The 15,225-nt window shown below is 34.8% G+C and overlaps 1 protein-coding gene across 1 annotated transcript in view; it reads right to left on the bottom strand.

Moving 5' to 3' along the window:
• LOC131035460 (uncharacterized) overlaps positions 1-15,225 on the bottom strand; it is a 123,216-nt gene that overhangs the window by 28,772 nt on the left and 79,219 nt on the right. Inside the window, exons 7-9 of the mRNA XM_057967155.2 lie at positions 14,829-14,948; positions 14,584-14,725; positions 8,338-8,508 (exon numbers count right to left, since the gene is read on the bottom strand). Of these exons, the coding sequence (XP_057823138.2) occupies positions 8,338-8,508; positions 14,584-14,725; positions 14,829-14,948 (433 nt within the window). The remainder of the gene's footprint in view (positions 1-8,337; positions 8,509-14,583; positions 14,726-14,828; positions 14,949-15,225) is intronic.

Raw genomic sequence — 15,225 nt, 5'->3', positions numbered from 1 at the left:
GAGACCCCTACCAAGGTCGTTAATCCTCTAGAAAGGAGTGTCATGTCTCCCATGACTGGTTGAGGAGGGTGAGATCCCCACTAATGACAGTGTAGTTGCTTCCTCACCCAATGTGTTTTCCATCTCAAATGAGACTTCTCACTTTCCCTCTACTACTTCCTTGGAAGCCCTAAGGAAATGTTTTTCTCTAGTTGCTTCATCAAGAAACATTAGGTCATCGAGTGAAGTCTCAATAGATCATGCTAATGAGGAGGGTTGGATGACTCAACAGAGGAAAAATAGGAACAAGAAGATTGATGTTGGTGGGGAGGCTAAAGTCAATAGACCTTCCCAGAGATCAACAAGACAAAGGGACATTGTAAGGAAAATTGCCAATGGAAGGCAACGAACCTTGGAATCAACAACTAAACTTTAAAAATTAGGTTCCTATCTTGTAACATGAGAGGCTTGAACAACCCTAAAAAACAATATGCTTTAAGGAACTATATCCTTGAAAACAAGGTGGATGTTTTACTTCTTCAAGAAGTGAAAATAACAATTGTGGTCTTTTAGAAGGTGGTTGATTATATTTTGCAAGGTTCTTGTTTCTTTATCAGTGAGGCTTCTGGTGCCTTACATGAGATTGTCACCATGTGGGATCCATATAAGGTTAGAGGAAATCTCCTGGGATGTATAGCTAGTAGTATTTCTATAAGGTTTAATGTGCCTAAGGTATCTTGGTGTTTTTTGAATATTTATACTCTGAATACCCACCAAGGTCAGTTGGTGGTCTAAGAGGAAGTCATAGAAAAGATCTTAGTGGCCACTGATAATGTTTGGATGGTTGTAGGGGATTTGATACCCCTTTATTCACCTCAGAGAAGTTAGGAGGGTTGGTTGATTATTTTGACAACATGTTGGACTTGGTTGATTTAATTAATAAGACGGGTCTTCTGGACATTGACTTGATTGGTCAACATTTTAATTGGTCCAACCATAGGAAAGGGGAAAATCTTATTCAAGTTCACCTAGAAATATTCTCAATCTCAATGTGAGTTGTGTTTTAATTGTTCCCTTCAGGCTCTTTCTATAACAGTTTCTAATCACAATCCTCTCCTTCCTAACTATGTGGATGAAATTGTTAAGGGGCTAGTCCCTTTTCTCTTTGAAATCATGTGGACCTCACACCCAGATTTTACGCTTGTATCTAAAATTGGTGGAATACCCTTGTGCAAGGCATAACTATGTATAGAGTGGCTCAAAGACTTGACATTATAAAAAAAAAAGTCAAAGGCTAGAATAAATACACCTTTGGTGACATTTTTGCTAAGAAAAAGTAATTTGATTCCAAATTGGTTGCTATTCAATCTCAAATTTCAAATAGGGATAGGCCAAGGATTTCACATATGGAGGAGGAAACTATAAGAATGGAATGGAAAGAGAACATGAAAAGAGATGAAATCTTTTGGAAATAGAAATCTAGGGTCTAATGCTGAAAGAGGGGTATAGAAACTCTGCCTTCTTCCACAGGTCATCTATGAAACATAACAAGAGGAACTCTATTTATTCCCTTGTAGATGATTCTAACTAGAACGTCATTGAAGATGTCATGTTGGGGGAGATGGCTTCTAGATACTTTTATAATACTTACAAAGATGATAACTCTATTATCTCTCCTGCCTTGGAGATTCAAATTTTAGACTACGTGCTGGGGTCCTTTACCTTGGTTGAATGCACAATTGTTGACCCCAGTTTCGAAGGGAGAGGTTAAGGTTGCTAACTTTCCTATGGGTGCTTTCAAAGTCTCGGGACCGGATGACTTTCCCCCAACATTTTTTCAAGAATTTTGGGATATTGTGGGGTTTGACACAATGATGACTACAAGAGACTTCTTTTGTACTGGTAAGATATTAAAAAAACTGAACAATTATTTCATTTCTCTTGTTCCTAAAGTTCCTAAGCCAAAGTGCCTCTCAGATTTCAAACCTATTAGTCTCTTTAGTATTGTGTATAAGATATTTTAAAAAAATTTGGTCAACAAACTGAATCCATTGCTTAACAAATTTATTATCCCCTCTCTAAAGGGGTTTGTCCCAGGAAGGAAAGTTCTTGATGTTGCTATTTCCACTCATGAGATTATTCATTCAATGGATAGGTGTGGCCATCCAGGGATGATCCTAAAACTTGATATTTATAAGGCCTATGATAGAGTTCGATGGGATTTTATCTTCAAGTTTCCAAGGAAATTAGGTTTCCAGGACAAGTTGATTGGATTAATCAAGGAATGCATAACCATTGTTGAATTCTCAATCTTGTTTAATACATCTCCTAGGGAGTTCTTTGCTACTGAAAAATGTCTGAGGAAGGGGGATCATTTATCCTCATACCTTTTTATAATGATGGTTGAAGTTTTAGGGATAAATTTTTTGAACATGGTCGATAAGGGCATTTTGTAGGGTGTAAAGGCTACCTCTTCCTTATCTCTATTTGTCCTTTAGCAATCTGTTAATAGTACTATTCTATTTGGGGCGGCTTCTATGGTGGAGACTATAAAATGGAAGCTCTTTCTAAATCAGTGTGGCAATGTGTCGAGGCAACATATTAACTATGCAAAGAGTAGTATTTACTTTTTCCACACTAAGGAGAGGCTTCAAAATAAAATCAAGATTATCTTGAGTTGCAAAAGCATGTCCCTCTCGGGTACCTTCTTAGTCCTCTCTCTAACTATCAAGGAGGTGATTCCTTCATTTTGGAACTCTATTTTAGAAAGATTGCAAATGAAGCTTGCGAGTTGGAAGGGTAAGGTGAGGGTAAGCTACTTAGTGGTGCTAGAAAACTACAACTCTTGGAGGCCTCCCTTAAAGGCATACTGGTTTACTATCTCTCCCTCTTTAAAATCCCTACTGCTTTTGCTGAAAAATTGGAGAAAATCCAAAGAAATTTTTTATGGATAGGAACGGAGGAAAAGAAAAGAATGACCTTGGTTAATTGGGATATGGTATGCTGCCCCAAGAAATTTGGTGGCTTAGGAATAAGGAAAATTGACCTTTTCAATAAGGCACTTCTGGAAAAACTAGGATGGTCTCTCTCCTTAGATGAGAATGATTGGTGTAGAATTATGAGTGCCAAGTACCTAAATTCGGGAAGGTTTTCTAGAGCCCTCTACTCTACTAGTCTCCCAAATGGCTCAAGAATTTGTAACAATGTTATCAAATGCATAGGCATGTTCTCTATGGGATTAAGTTGGCAAATTGGTAATGGCTGAAATATTTAGTTCTGGGATGATAATTGGTTGGAAGTTGGGCCCCTGTCATCTCATGCCAATCTTAAGGCTATTAAAGATAGAGCTTTGACCTTCTTTCATTCCCGGGTGGTTGATTATATTTCTCTGCACAAGGCCTGGTCATATATTTCACAATTTTGTCAATCCCAACCTCACCTTCTCCATTTGGCTACCTAGTTATGACAACTTATACAATATTAGAATCCCAATCTTCAATGAAGAAGATAGGTTTTTCTAGTCCAAAAACTCTAAAGGCAATTTCTCTGTCAAATCAACTTACATTTTGTTGTTGAGAGAAGGTACTCTTAGAGAGATTAATTTGGAGGAAAGTTTGGATCCCCCATCTCATCCCAAAAGTCAACTTTTTTCTGGTGGACGACGATGAATAAAAAGATCCAAAAATAGGATAATCTCATTAAAAGGGGCTCTCAACTCCCAAATAGATGTGTCTTATGTAAGATTGAGGAAGAATCCATTCCCCACATTTTCTTTCACTGTCAATTTGACTTTAATATGTGGGGTAAAGTTTTAAATAATCTAGAGATAGCTTGGGTCAGGAATCATGAGCCTCAAGCTCATGCCCTTGAATGGATATGCCCTTCCTATCACCCCCTCATTGTCAAACTTTGGAGGCATATCCCACCGTATCTCGCATGGAGCATCTCGAAGGAGATGAAAAATAGAATATTTCAAGGAGAAGAAAGAACTGTTGATGAGGTGCTCATAAATTTTGCCAAGATGCTCTTGGAGAATATCTCAGTTTGAAATTGGCCTTGTTCGTCTTCCCCCCTTGCGACTTTGGATGATAGAATGGCTAAGAATTGGAATCTTCCCCCTTCATATGCTAGATTTGATAATTCTAAGAGCCTAAAGATGTATAATACTAGATGGGCTCCCCCAATAGAGGGGAGACACAAGCTCAAATTTGATGGAGTTGCTAGGTAGGGGCTAGTTGCTGCTAGAGGAGACATAAGGTCAAATACAAGTACATTAGTGGCTACTTACTCAAGAAGCATCATGGTTGGCACTAGCAATCAAGCTGAGGCAATGACTTTACTATGGGGTTTGAAGTTTTCCCTCTCCATTGATATTCACAACTTGTATATTAAGAGTGACTCTAAACTCATCATTGAAAAGTTAATGGTAGCATTAAAGTTGGTTGGTCTATTGATGGAATAATAAGAGATTCAAAATTTGTATGTAGGTCTTTATAACTATGTTTTAAAACACACCTTAAAACACACCTATAGAGAGGTTAATAAAGTTGTTGATGCTATTGTGGCTTTGGGTCTAGGTTTTGATCATCTTAGATGTTGGAGGAAGGGGACCTACTTGTTGGATAATATCCAAAAACTCCTTTTAGAAGAGAGAAGGCTTAATCATCATATTAAATGACTTGTCATTGGTGGACTTGGTTGTGTGTTGCCTTTCTTGGCCTAGTTATTCTAGGGCCAAGATAGGGGTATCTGGATTTAAATTTAAATATTCTTTGGTGGGAAGGGGATTTGTATTACCACATATTTCAAATCAATGGAACGACTATTTGTAGGGTGGGGTTAGTCACCAAGTGTTTGGCTAAGCCTCGATGGTGAAGTGGGCAAGGCCTTGTTTACACTTGGCTTATGGCTTGGTGGTTGAGGATGTTATTGCTAATGGGGATTCTTAGGTGGAAGAGTGTGTGGGACCCCTAGGTTACCTTTGAGATGTAGATGGTGTGGCCCTAGGATTCATGGGCCATGATGATGAGGGGACGTAGTAGGTGAGGCCTTGGCTATGGCTGAGGATGTTCTTGCTGACAGGGGCATATATGTGGAGGAGTGTGTGGGACCCTTGTGTTACCTTTGTGATACAAATGACGTGGACCCAAGATTTGAGGGACAGGGGATAGTTCCAAGACTTGTTGGAAGCCCCACATTAAGGTTGGGGTCACGAAGATGAGTTGGCTCCCCCATGCATGGCAAGCTTGTGTGGCCTTTTCTAAAGATGTCTTCATGATAACTAGTTATTATTTTTCATGTGGTACTATTATTGACATGATTGAATCCTTTAAAGATAACTAGATTTTATTGCTTTTCTCTTGTGGTGGCAATGAGTAGTCAAAAAAATCTTGCCAAAATTTGCCATATGGTACTACCAGTAATGACCGACACGTTTTGAATTTATGGGTATGGAAGTTTAATTATTATAGATCATAAACCTCTCCATTTTTAAAGGCAATTATTTCAAAGGCCCTAAATACCTTGTTTGCGGCTTGTTTTAACTTGCTAAGTGTGTTAAGTGTGAAATCTTAGGCCTATCATTGTCACAGGGGCTTCATTGGCTAGGCAATATTATATCATGTGAATTCATATTGGGGGGTTTAATTTCCAAAAAATGAGGGTACAATATATTCCCTATTGGTCAAAATAGGGGGGTTTTTAATTCGAGCTATGAAAAAATACAATATTTGGCAAAAATAGGGGGGCTTTTAATTTAGGTTGTGTATTGGGAGGGGGTGACAAGAAAGGAGTTTAGGGAAATATTTTTCGAAAATAGGGGGACTCTTTAGTATGTCATGAATGCACATGCTATAACCCAAGTTCACTAAGTGAAGCTCTCGTGGTCTTTGTCTTGTCTTTGTACTTTCTACATTGTCCATAATGGGCGGGGACAAGGTTAGAATTGAGCCTAGTGTATATTTTAAATTAAAAAATGATCCTACTATTTGACATGTTTGCACCAAGGGAGGGGTCGCAAAGTTTTTATAGGGGATTATTGGGTATGACAAAAATCTTTTAATCCAATTTGCTAAGTCTTGGGATAAGAGTAAAGTCACTATTAGTGGCATTTCATTTGAAGTTTTTGAAGAAGCCATTGCTGCTGCTACGAGCCTTTCTACCAAGGGAATAAAATGGAAGAGGAAAAGTTGTATTTTAGACAATGAGAGTTAGGCTCAGTTCTTTAGGGAGAAAGAAGAACTGATGAAGTTGTAGGGGGGCTTCGGTCATGAGGAATTGCCAGAACCATGGAATAAGGTGTGCTTAATTATTATGAAGTTTCTTACCCTAGAAGGTAGGATTAAAGTCTACTATTCTTATCACTTCCCTTTGTTACACCACTTTCATAATCACATCTTTCTTTCGCTTCCTTTTTTACTGCTTACTTCTCTTGAGAGATATGTGCTTGAGGCCTTGGAGGTGGCCAAAACCCATGGTTGGAAACCTATTCCACTCCATCAGGAATTATTTTTTTGTCTGTATCATTTTGACCTGGCTCTTATCCCTCCCGAACACTATTAACTTTAGAGCATGAATCTCCTGGCTCTGTTTCACCCTTTGCAACTACTATTCTTAACTCTCGGGGGGTGGTAGAATGAAAAGTTTTAAATTGCCTCTTTTTTTGTCAAAAATACCTCTCATCCTGGCTCTGTCGTGACTCCTAATCTTGCCTCCATAGTTCTTCCACAACAAGACACCTCCTCTAAGGCCGAGAAGACGAAGAATACATAAGGTTCCCCCACCCCCTGTGAAAAAATAGAGAAATGAGGTTGATAGTGAGGTTGAAATGGAGGCCAGAGAGGATGTTAGTAAAAGTGTTAGTGCTAGTTGTAAGCGTTCTAACAGACTGATAGGTCACTCAATGGGAAGTGCTATTAAGAAGAATCTGGTGGGGTATGACTTGAAGATTCTAATGAGGATGACTCTATGGAGAATGAGGATGTAGAGGAAATTGAGGAAACTGAAGATGGTACCTAAAAATTAAGTTGGCAGTTCGGCTAAGTCGTCTAATCAGGATTTGGGTTAGAGTTAGAGGACTTAACCCTTAAACCTTACCCAAGATATGATGCTAGAGGAGGTGGAGAACAAAAGAGAGAATGTGAATGATTGTGCAACATGTAGATCTATGGTGGCAGATTTAGAGGCTTCAAGGAAGGTGACATAGCTGAAACAAAATATGGTGAGTGTCTCCAGGTTCAGTCTACGTGTGATGCACAATTTGGCTACCTCAATGTGCCTGATGCAGAAGAAGATTCTTGGCAAGGATGTGAACATTGAAGGGAACTATAAGGAATTGTTTAAGTTCCTTGCTGAATATTGAAACAACGTGCTCAAACAGGCTAGTTAGGCTAGTTTTTAATGGTCTTTTTGTGGTCTCTTGCTAATTCTAAAACTCTAGTTCAATGTTATATACTAGTTTATATATCTATTGCTAAGACTTTATACTCTCGGTTACTTTTAGTTATTTTTGCTAGTTTTATCCTAATGTGTTGTTACTGTTAATGTTGCCTAAGGGCTATTAGAGTAATGGCCAACACCCTTGTTTTTGTTGCTTACTAATATCAAAAATAATTTAAGTATAGTACAAGTCAATGAACTATTTTTCTTAAAGACGTGTTATTTTAAAAAGATTCTTTTGGATAAAATATTTTGTTATAGTCTAGAGATGACATTATTATTATTGCTACATTTTGTTAGTATTACTTCTCTTTACATAGTATTACTTCTCTTTACATAGATTTGTTAATTATATTTCTCTTCATTTATATCTTAGATATAATCTTAAAATATCATTTTCTTATTGCATCGAAAGGGACTTTTTTTGTTAATCCTTTATTTACCCTCTACTTTCTAGATGAAGTTACTAAACATTCTTAATATTTATCAATATTAGATACAATACATGCTATTTTCTTGGTGGAGGCAATACATTATAATATATGTATTAGAAACAATACATGCTACTATCTCTTAGATTCTCTAAGCTTGGTTATTTGGTGAGATGCAATCTAAGTAAATAATAAGCTAATACAATATTTTTTTTAAAAATTATTTTATAATTATGATGTTATTTATAATTACTTTAAGTTTAATAATATAATTATTACAAATATAAATGTTTGGAGACACTTTTAATAGGTATTCTTAACTAAATAAATACCAAACAAAAGTAGCTTTAAACACTCAAAATGAGGTATACTAAAACTATGTATATCAAAATTTAGTAAGGAATGGAATCAAAATGAATGAATAAATCTATTTTTGATATGCTTTAAGACACAACTAAACAAAATTTAAATTAATGGTTAAATAACTCACAACAAGGCAAATAGGTCCTGTATGGACTGTCAACTCTTGTTTGGTAGGGCCTCCACTTCGAAACTCTTGACTTGGAAAAATAACCCAAAAGCCAACCAAAGGATCCAAGCTAAACCATCCATGGACTCCATCATCCATAACATCCGAAGAATATTGGTATTTGTCATCCACCTATTTATACAACAAAGGAATTAAATTTAAGGATATTATATGATAATACTTCTCATAAAAGCAATGCTTATGAATCATCAAAGCCATAAAATAAATAGTATATTTTTAATTTTTCTCTGAAAGAGCTTCTATTATGTAGTAGGGGATTCATTTTATTATTAGTCTCTCTATAATGATCAATCTTACTTTTATTAATCAATAAAATAAATTATTTTTTCAATCATCATCTGTATCAATGTAAATACAATTTATTTTGTTAATTTATTAAAAAATGATATATGGGTGGTTATTGAATAAATGATTTAAATTATTATTACAATCTTCAATTTATCCTATGTTGATAGATAAAATTATATGACATGAAATTCAAATGAACATATTTTTATCATTTTTTAGATATTCTACCCCTTATAATAATTAGGTATGACTATGTGAAACAATATGAACACTATTGATAACGTTTTATGACTTTTATAATTTTATTTAAAAGACGTGTCAAGTATTTAAAATATTTATTATTAATTTTTATTTTTTTTATAAATATATAAATTTCATTTCAAATAGTCTCAATATCTTTAAATATTCATATTTGTTATAAATATTATATTAATTAATAACTATTATCTAAAATTTTATATTTACAAGGCAAGACAAGTATCAAAGAATTTGTTATTAGTTAAAGTTTTCTTTATTCTAAAAAATGATATTAGGTTTTATAACAAATATGGTTACCATTTTTGTAACCATATCTAGACCTTGGCATAAAATTGATCACAGAAAGATATGTAGTTATGATGAACGAAAAACTCACAAATGTATCAAACTACCACCATTTTCAGTATTATTGTCTATGTGATACCATGATGAGATTGATAGCTAAGAAAAGGAAGATATCACTGTTGGGATAATACAACAACAAACATTAATGATATGTTTATGTTTACCCTATACTTGCATGGTGTAGATAGGAACAACTTGCACAATGTTACCCTCACAAATATATATATGAGAGTCACTTAGGAAAGATATTTAAGGTAAATATTGTGATTATGATAAATGTTGTGAGGGTAACATTGTACAAGTTGTTCCTATCTACACCATGCAAGTATAGGGTAAACATAGACATATCATTAATGTTTGTTGTTGTATTTTTGAAAGCTAGAGAGTTGGAAGAGGTGATTTAGATTATGGTAATATTTGATACATTCTAGGTGGAGATCTCAAAAATATTATAGATTCCATGGTCAAAGGATTTGATTTCCGTCTTCAGTTTGGGTATTGAATAGCATTCAAGGCCTTCCCTGTCAACTATGGAGCCATTCATTATCTATATAGCTTGTTTCATTATACCCTCTACAAGCACCAATCAAAATGGGGGATTAAATATTTTACACTCCCCACTAGGGTTGTGCATTCTCCAAGAGTAGATTGAAGATTTTTGTGGAGATTTCCACTTATAGTGTAGAGGAGGAGGACATTGAGAAGTTTAAAATATAGCTTATTTTATATGAATATGCAATATTAGTGTTAATAGAGTTGTTAAGATTAGGAGATACAATGTGAACATACATGCGTAGTATCTATAGAACTTCTCTTGAAAGATTTTGTATAGATCCACATGTGCGTTGATGTACTAGCGATTTTGAGTTGATGGTTACTGGAACATCTTTAGTTAGGTATCAGGCGACACTTTGAAATGTGTACTTTTTGACCTTTGTGCGCATAACTGATTCCACAACATGCATCATTACTACCCAGAAGCCAAATCAATAGCTATAAGTAGCTAAGTCACATACGAAGACAACTAAAAAAAAATCAAAATCCGATGTACTGTTTAAGATCTGTGGATGCTTGAAGTTAGCTATGACGACTACTAGTTCTCTTCCCCTACATTTTGGTGGAGGTGATTTTATTTAGAAGTCCTCTCGCTTTTTAGATATCCTTGTTTTTTAGTGTCGTTGTTGTTGGAGGTCATGCCTAATAAGTTGGCAAAAAAAACACCAACTTGCTAATGCATTTATTTGATAAGATGGGGAATTATCATCTCATACTTTTGCCTTGTTTATAGTGCCTTTTGTCCCCTACAAGAATTGGTAGAATTAATTTCCTTGTTTGTCCTTCTTCCATCTCATCTTGTTGCCATTCCCTAGGATTTGCTTTTTTTTCCAGTTGGTTTCTTCGTGGTTGCAGGTGCAGATTCTAAGCAGAGAAGAATTCGGCTTTTGTCAACTAAAAGGCAAATAACATTCTTAGGTGATATCAAAGAGAAGAGAATGAAAGAGGTATTGGTTGAGCACCATTTTTATTCTCTAGGACAGTAAAGTAGATTTTGGGTGATCTATTTCTAAGAATTGACCACAAGTATAGGGTCAATACAGAGATTCCAGTAGTCTTTATTGCCACCCTACTCCATTTTGGTTCGTCGAAAGAAAAAATAGAGATTTTAAGAAGAAAAGTATTCAAGGTCGATTTGTTGGGGGGTTTAAATAATGTCTTCAAGAATATTGATGAGAACTTGACTATTCCTCTACCGATAGACTTCAATATTTGGTTCTAGAGACAATAACCTATGGCTTCTCAAAATTTGCCTCAAAAGTGTTGGTATTATGGATGTGTTGCATTGGTTTTGTCATTGATGTCAACACTTGTCAACACTTGAGAACACTTATCCTTGTGGAGATCTTTGGTTATGTTCACCGACATGTCTAGTGACTTATGCACAGTCACTGATATTTGGTTCATCGGCACTAAGGATGATCTGTTATCATCTGGAGATTACTTGGTTATGTTGAAGACATTGTTTGGACACTTGGTTTTGGTGATTTGATTATTGGTACAATTGAGTTTGCATATTTGTTGTTACCGGCAAATAGGTCTAGGTTATGGACCGACAAGCATTATCTATTCCAGATCAGCACGACACGTTATGGAGATGATTTGTTGTTGTTGTAAATGCATTGAGCTGACATCATGCATCACATATTGATTCATTTGTAATTGATTTTAATTGTAATACCTTAGTGAGACAACCTACACATTTGGTCTTAGGTTTTGGTATATATGTAAGATCTCATTTGTGAGATTATGAAGTAGTGGAGTGTGAAAAAGGATTGTAATGAGGTATATGCGAATATAAGTAGAGCTATACATGCAGACATCATTTGAAGATTCAAGGAAGGTATGAGGAAGACAATCAGAGCTTAACCGGTACTGAATCCAGCATATGAAGATGCTATTTTGAGCAGTACATTATCATTGGATTTAAGCATCCAATTGTAGTCATTGTGACTCCCATTTTGTGATTGAGCAGTGAGCTCTAGGCAATTGGCCTTTCTGCATGTGCAGACCCCATCTGTACACACATACTATCTGTAGTAGTATCACCTGATTGTGGGTAAGGTTTCCCATCGTGGTTTTTCCCCTTACAAGGTTTCCACGTACAAATAATTGTGTTATGTGTTGTGTATGTTACTTGTCTTTCCGTTTCATGCATTAAAATTTACCGGTACTGTTATTAACTGCTAAACTGTTTATCGGCATTAAATTTTGGTTAAGTTAGTTTTGGTTTGAAATTAATAGACAACTGATTCACCCCCCCCCTCTCAATTCTCTCTGGGACCTAACAAAAAGATAGGTTGTTGGTTTGGGAGGAGGAGTTAAAGGATATTATGGTTCGTGGAGGACAAGAACTTGAGGAAGTGATTGAATGCTTTCCTAAACCAAAGCGATTAGTCTGGGGTAAGCGCATTCCTGTAATTCTTGAAGGGTTAGATCCTTCCCTTCTCTCAGGCTCTTCCTTCTCTGTTGGGTGACTACAACTTTCCTCAAACCTCTTTTTGACCAAGTATGGAGGCTATTTTTTCATTACTGTCACAATTCAAGTCTAGAAATTATTAGCCTTCTCCATTTTCGATCTCTGGCTTTTGGAAACTCAAGTATTGCCCACCATTATCTATGGGCAGTTTTGTAATCTTCTATAGACTAGGGTTTGATTTTCTGACAGTTTAACTCTTTATGTATTTACTACTTATATTAATATTAAATATATTTGGCTATGGCCTTAGATTGATAAAAAAAAATATAATAATATTTTTGAATATAAAATTATTCTTAATAAAAATATAATTGAAAATTTTAAGGATAAATGACAAGAAATTAGAAATACAATTATTCATCCATTTCATATCTATCCATCAAAATTAACATATTTCAAGTTCCTCATGTCTTATAAATTAAATGTTTATTTTTGGTTCATTGGAAATTTCTTCCATTTGTATGATATTTTTTCTCCAAAATTCTTCATTTTAACTCATTTAAGGATACTATGAAGTCACATAGTAGCAAGTACTAATAATGATACAAGTTTGTGGATCATATCATCATCTTGGTGTAAAATATTGAGAATGTTTAAAGACAATTATTGTCAACCCTATCAAATTAGGGTAGATGATTTGACCTCAATGATAGCATGATCAACCATGACATTTCCATGAAGGGATTGGTACCTAGGAGGTTAAGGGTTGGAACTATACAAACATTTCTCCTGAATTATTGTTGAGAAGGAATGCCAAAATTAGAAGGCATGCAATGGTGACAGAGAAAAGTAGTAGGTTATGATTTGACATACTATGAGTGTCATTTGATAATACTTGATTGAATTGTATGACCTAGGTTAAACATCACAAAAGATAACTAAAGTAAAACTTTAGGTTGACTAGCTAACACAAATTTACATATGATTGGTCATCTTTTGCTTATTCATATCAAATTGTCAATTCAATAATCTAGTCAACATTCAATTAATGAGAACACATAGGAGTGATAAATACTTATTCTAACTATAAGGTTCCAGTAATAAGTGGATCTAAGAGATACAAATGGTGTGATAAGGTTTTATTACACCATTTTTAAATTTTGAATATCTATATTTAAATTGTAGAAGTGGAATTGCAACTTCATATTTGGTTCTAGAGACAATAACCTAGTTATAAAGACTAGAATTGAGCACATTTTTGAACTATTAGATTTCAATTAGTATAATTTCATTAAAATTTAAAATTTCTTCTATGACTTTAGCTATTGTGAAGTTAGAGGTGATTTAAAGTCTTTATGTTGACAAGACACAATTATCAAGCATGAGACTTGTCCACTAAGAGCACATCCATCCAATGGTCTAACTGAGGAGAATGTGACCCTTATGATTTAAAAAATTCTCCCAAGGTGTTTGTAAATACTATTACTCATACAAATTTAACTATTAGAAGTTCATGATGAGTGAATTTCAAGAGTCAATTTTATGTTGTTTCATTTCTTGAGAATATGCTTTAGTGTATATGCCAATCATTCTACACCTACATAGATTAGTTTTGTAAGTGTATATATGAATTAGAGTGAAACATAATTTTCTTATTCTAAAATGGTTGTCCAAGGAAATCTTAAAAAACTACTACTATGGTGAATTGATTCCTAATTCCTTCTACTGTCATTTTTAGACATTCGCGATATAATTAAGCATTGCATTTAAAGTTGATTAATCTGTATACTTGTTTAACAATAATTTTTTAAGTCACTAACTCGTTTATTTAAATTAAATAGTTATTTAATTAACCTAAGCATTTCATATAAAGAACAAGTTTTCCCTTACAAATCCCACTAAAATAAAATAGAAATAGGAGTTCAAGTTCCTCCAATGAGACCCTCTTGAAAGGTATCAATTGACTTTCATATTGATTTCCATATCGTATGTAGTGAATAAAGTAGAAAATTCAAAAAGAAAAATAAATATCTTTAAAATGTTGTTATTATTTTTAATAGAATGGATTCAAAGTTAATATTAATGTCAAATGGCTCTTGGTTTGTTCTTTAAATTGAATGGTTTTGAATAAGTCCATTAAAGAACAAGTTTTGTTTAGTTAATGGAAGAGTTGGGGGAACAAAGAATGGATGGATGAAGAAGTTAGAAAGTTCGACGGACAAGGACTTACACTTATAAAGACTTCTGAACTTTGGAGATTAGGAAGAATAATGAACCAATCCTTAAAGAGGAAGGGGAATAAGGGAAAGGAAAAGAATTACCTGGCCTTTAAGTGCAGGATTTGTTGGATCAGTCAGGATGACTGCTTCAGGGTATTCAAGTGGAGCGCTCCTGGCCCGGTCTCTGTCCAATTCAATTGCCATCAACTTCTGTTTCTTGTCGCTTAGTGATATGTGGTTGAATCTGCACAATGCACACGTAATCACAAAAAAAAGAAAAAAGAAAGAAAGATTCTTTTATAATCCACAATATTGATAAAGACTAGACTGAATAATCAATTTCTTACCTATCCTGGTCGAGTCTGAACACCATGCGTGTCTGTCCTAATGCGAACGCAGGGTATTCTGAATTGCGTTCATAGATTGCATACACATAAAACCCTGAACTCCCTTTTTGCAAAATATACCTGCCCAAATTCAGAATGTATTAGTTGAGTTGCTGGAAACCAGTCCTGTTACTCTATTTTTAGACCAGAAACGAGGTGTCTACTTATAATCAACCTGTTACTCTATTTATAGACCAGAAACGAGGTGTCTACTTATAATCAACTTTCTTTTATGTAATAACTTATAAGATCTGGTTTAGGAATGATTTTGACATTGGGAGCTCATGATTATTTAGTGTAAACATATGAATGGTGGCACAGAATCATCATCAGATTGTGGTCCAAAAGTTATGAAATT

This window comes from Cryptomeria japonica, chromosome 10 (genome assembly GCF_030272615.1).
Source record: "Cryptomeria japonica chromosome 10, Sugi_1.0, whole genome shotgun sequence".
Classification (NCBI taxonomy): domain Eukaryota; kingdom Viridiplantae; phylum Streptophyta; class Pinopsida; order Cupressales; family Cupressaceae; genus Cryptomeria; species Cryptomeria japonica.
This window is presented reverse-complemented; position numbering and strand designations above follow the sequence as displayed.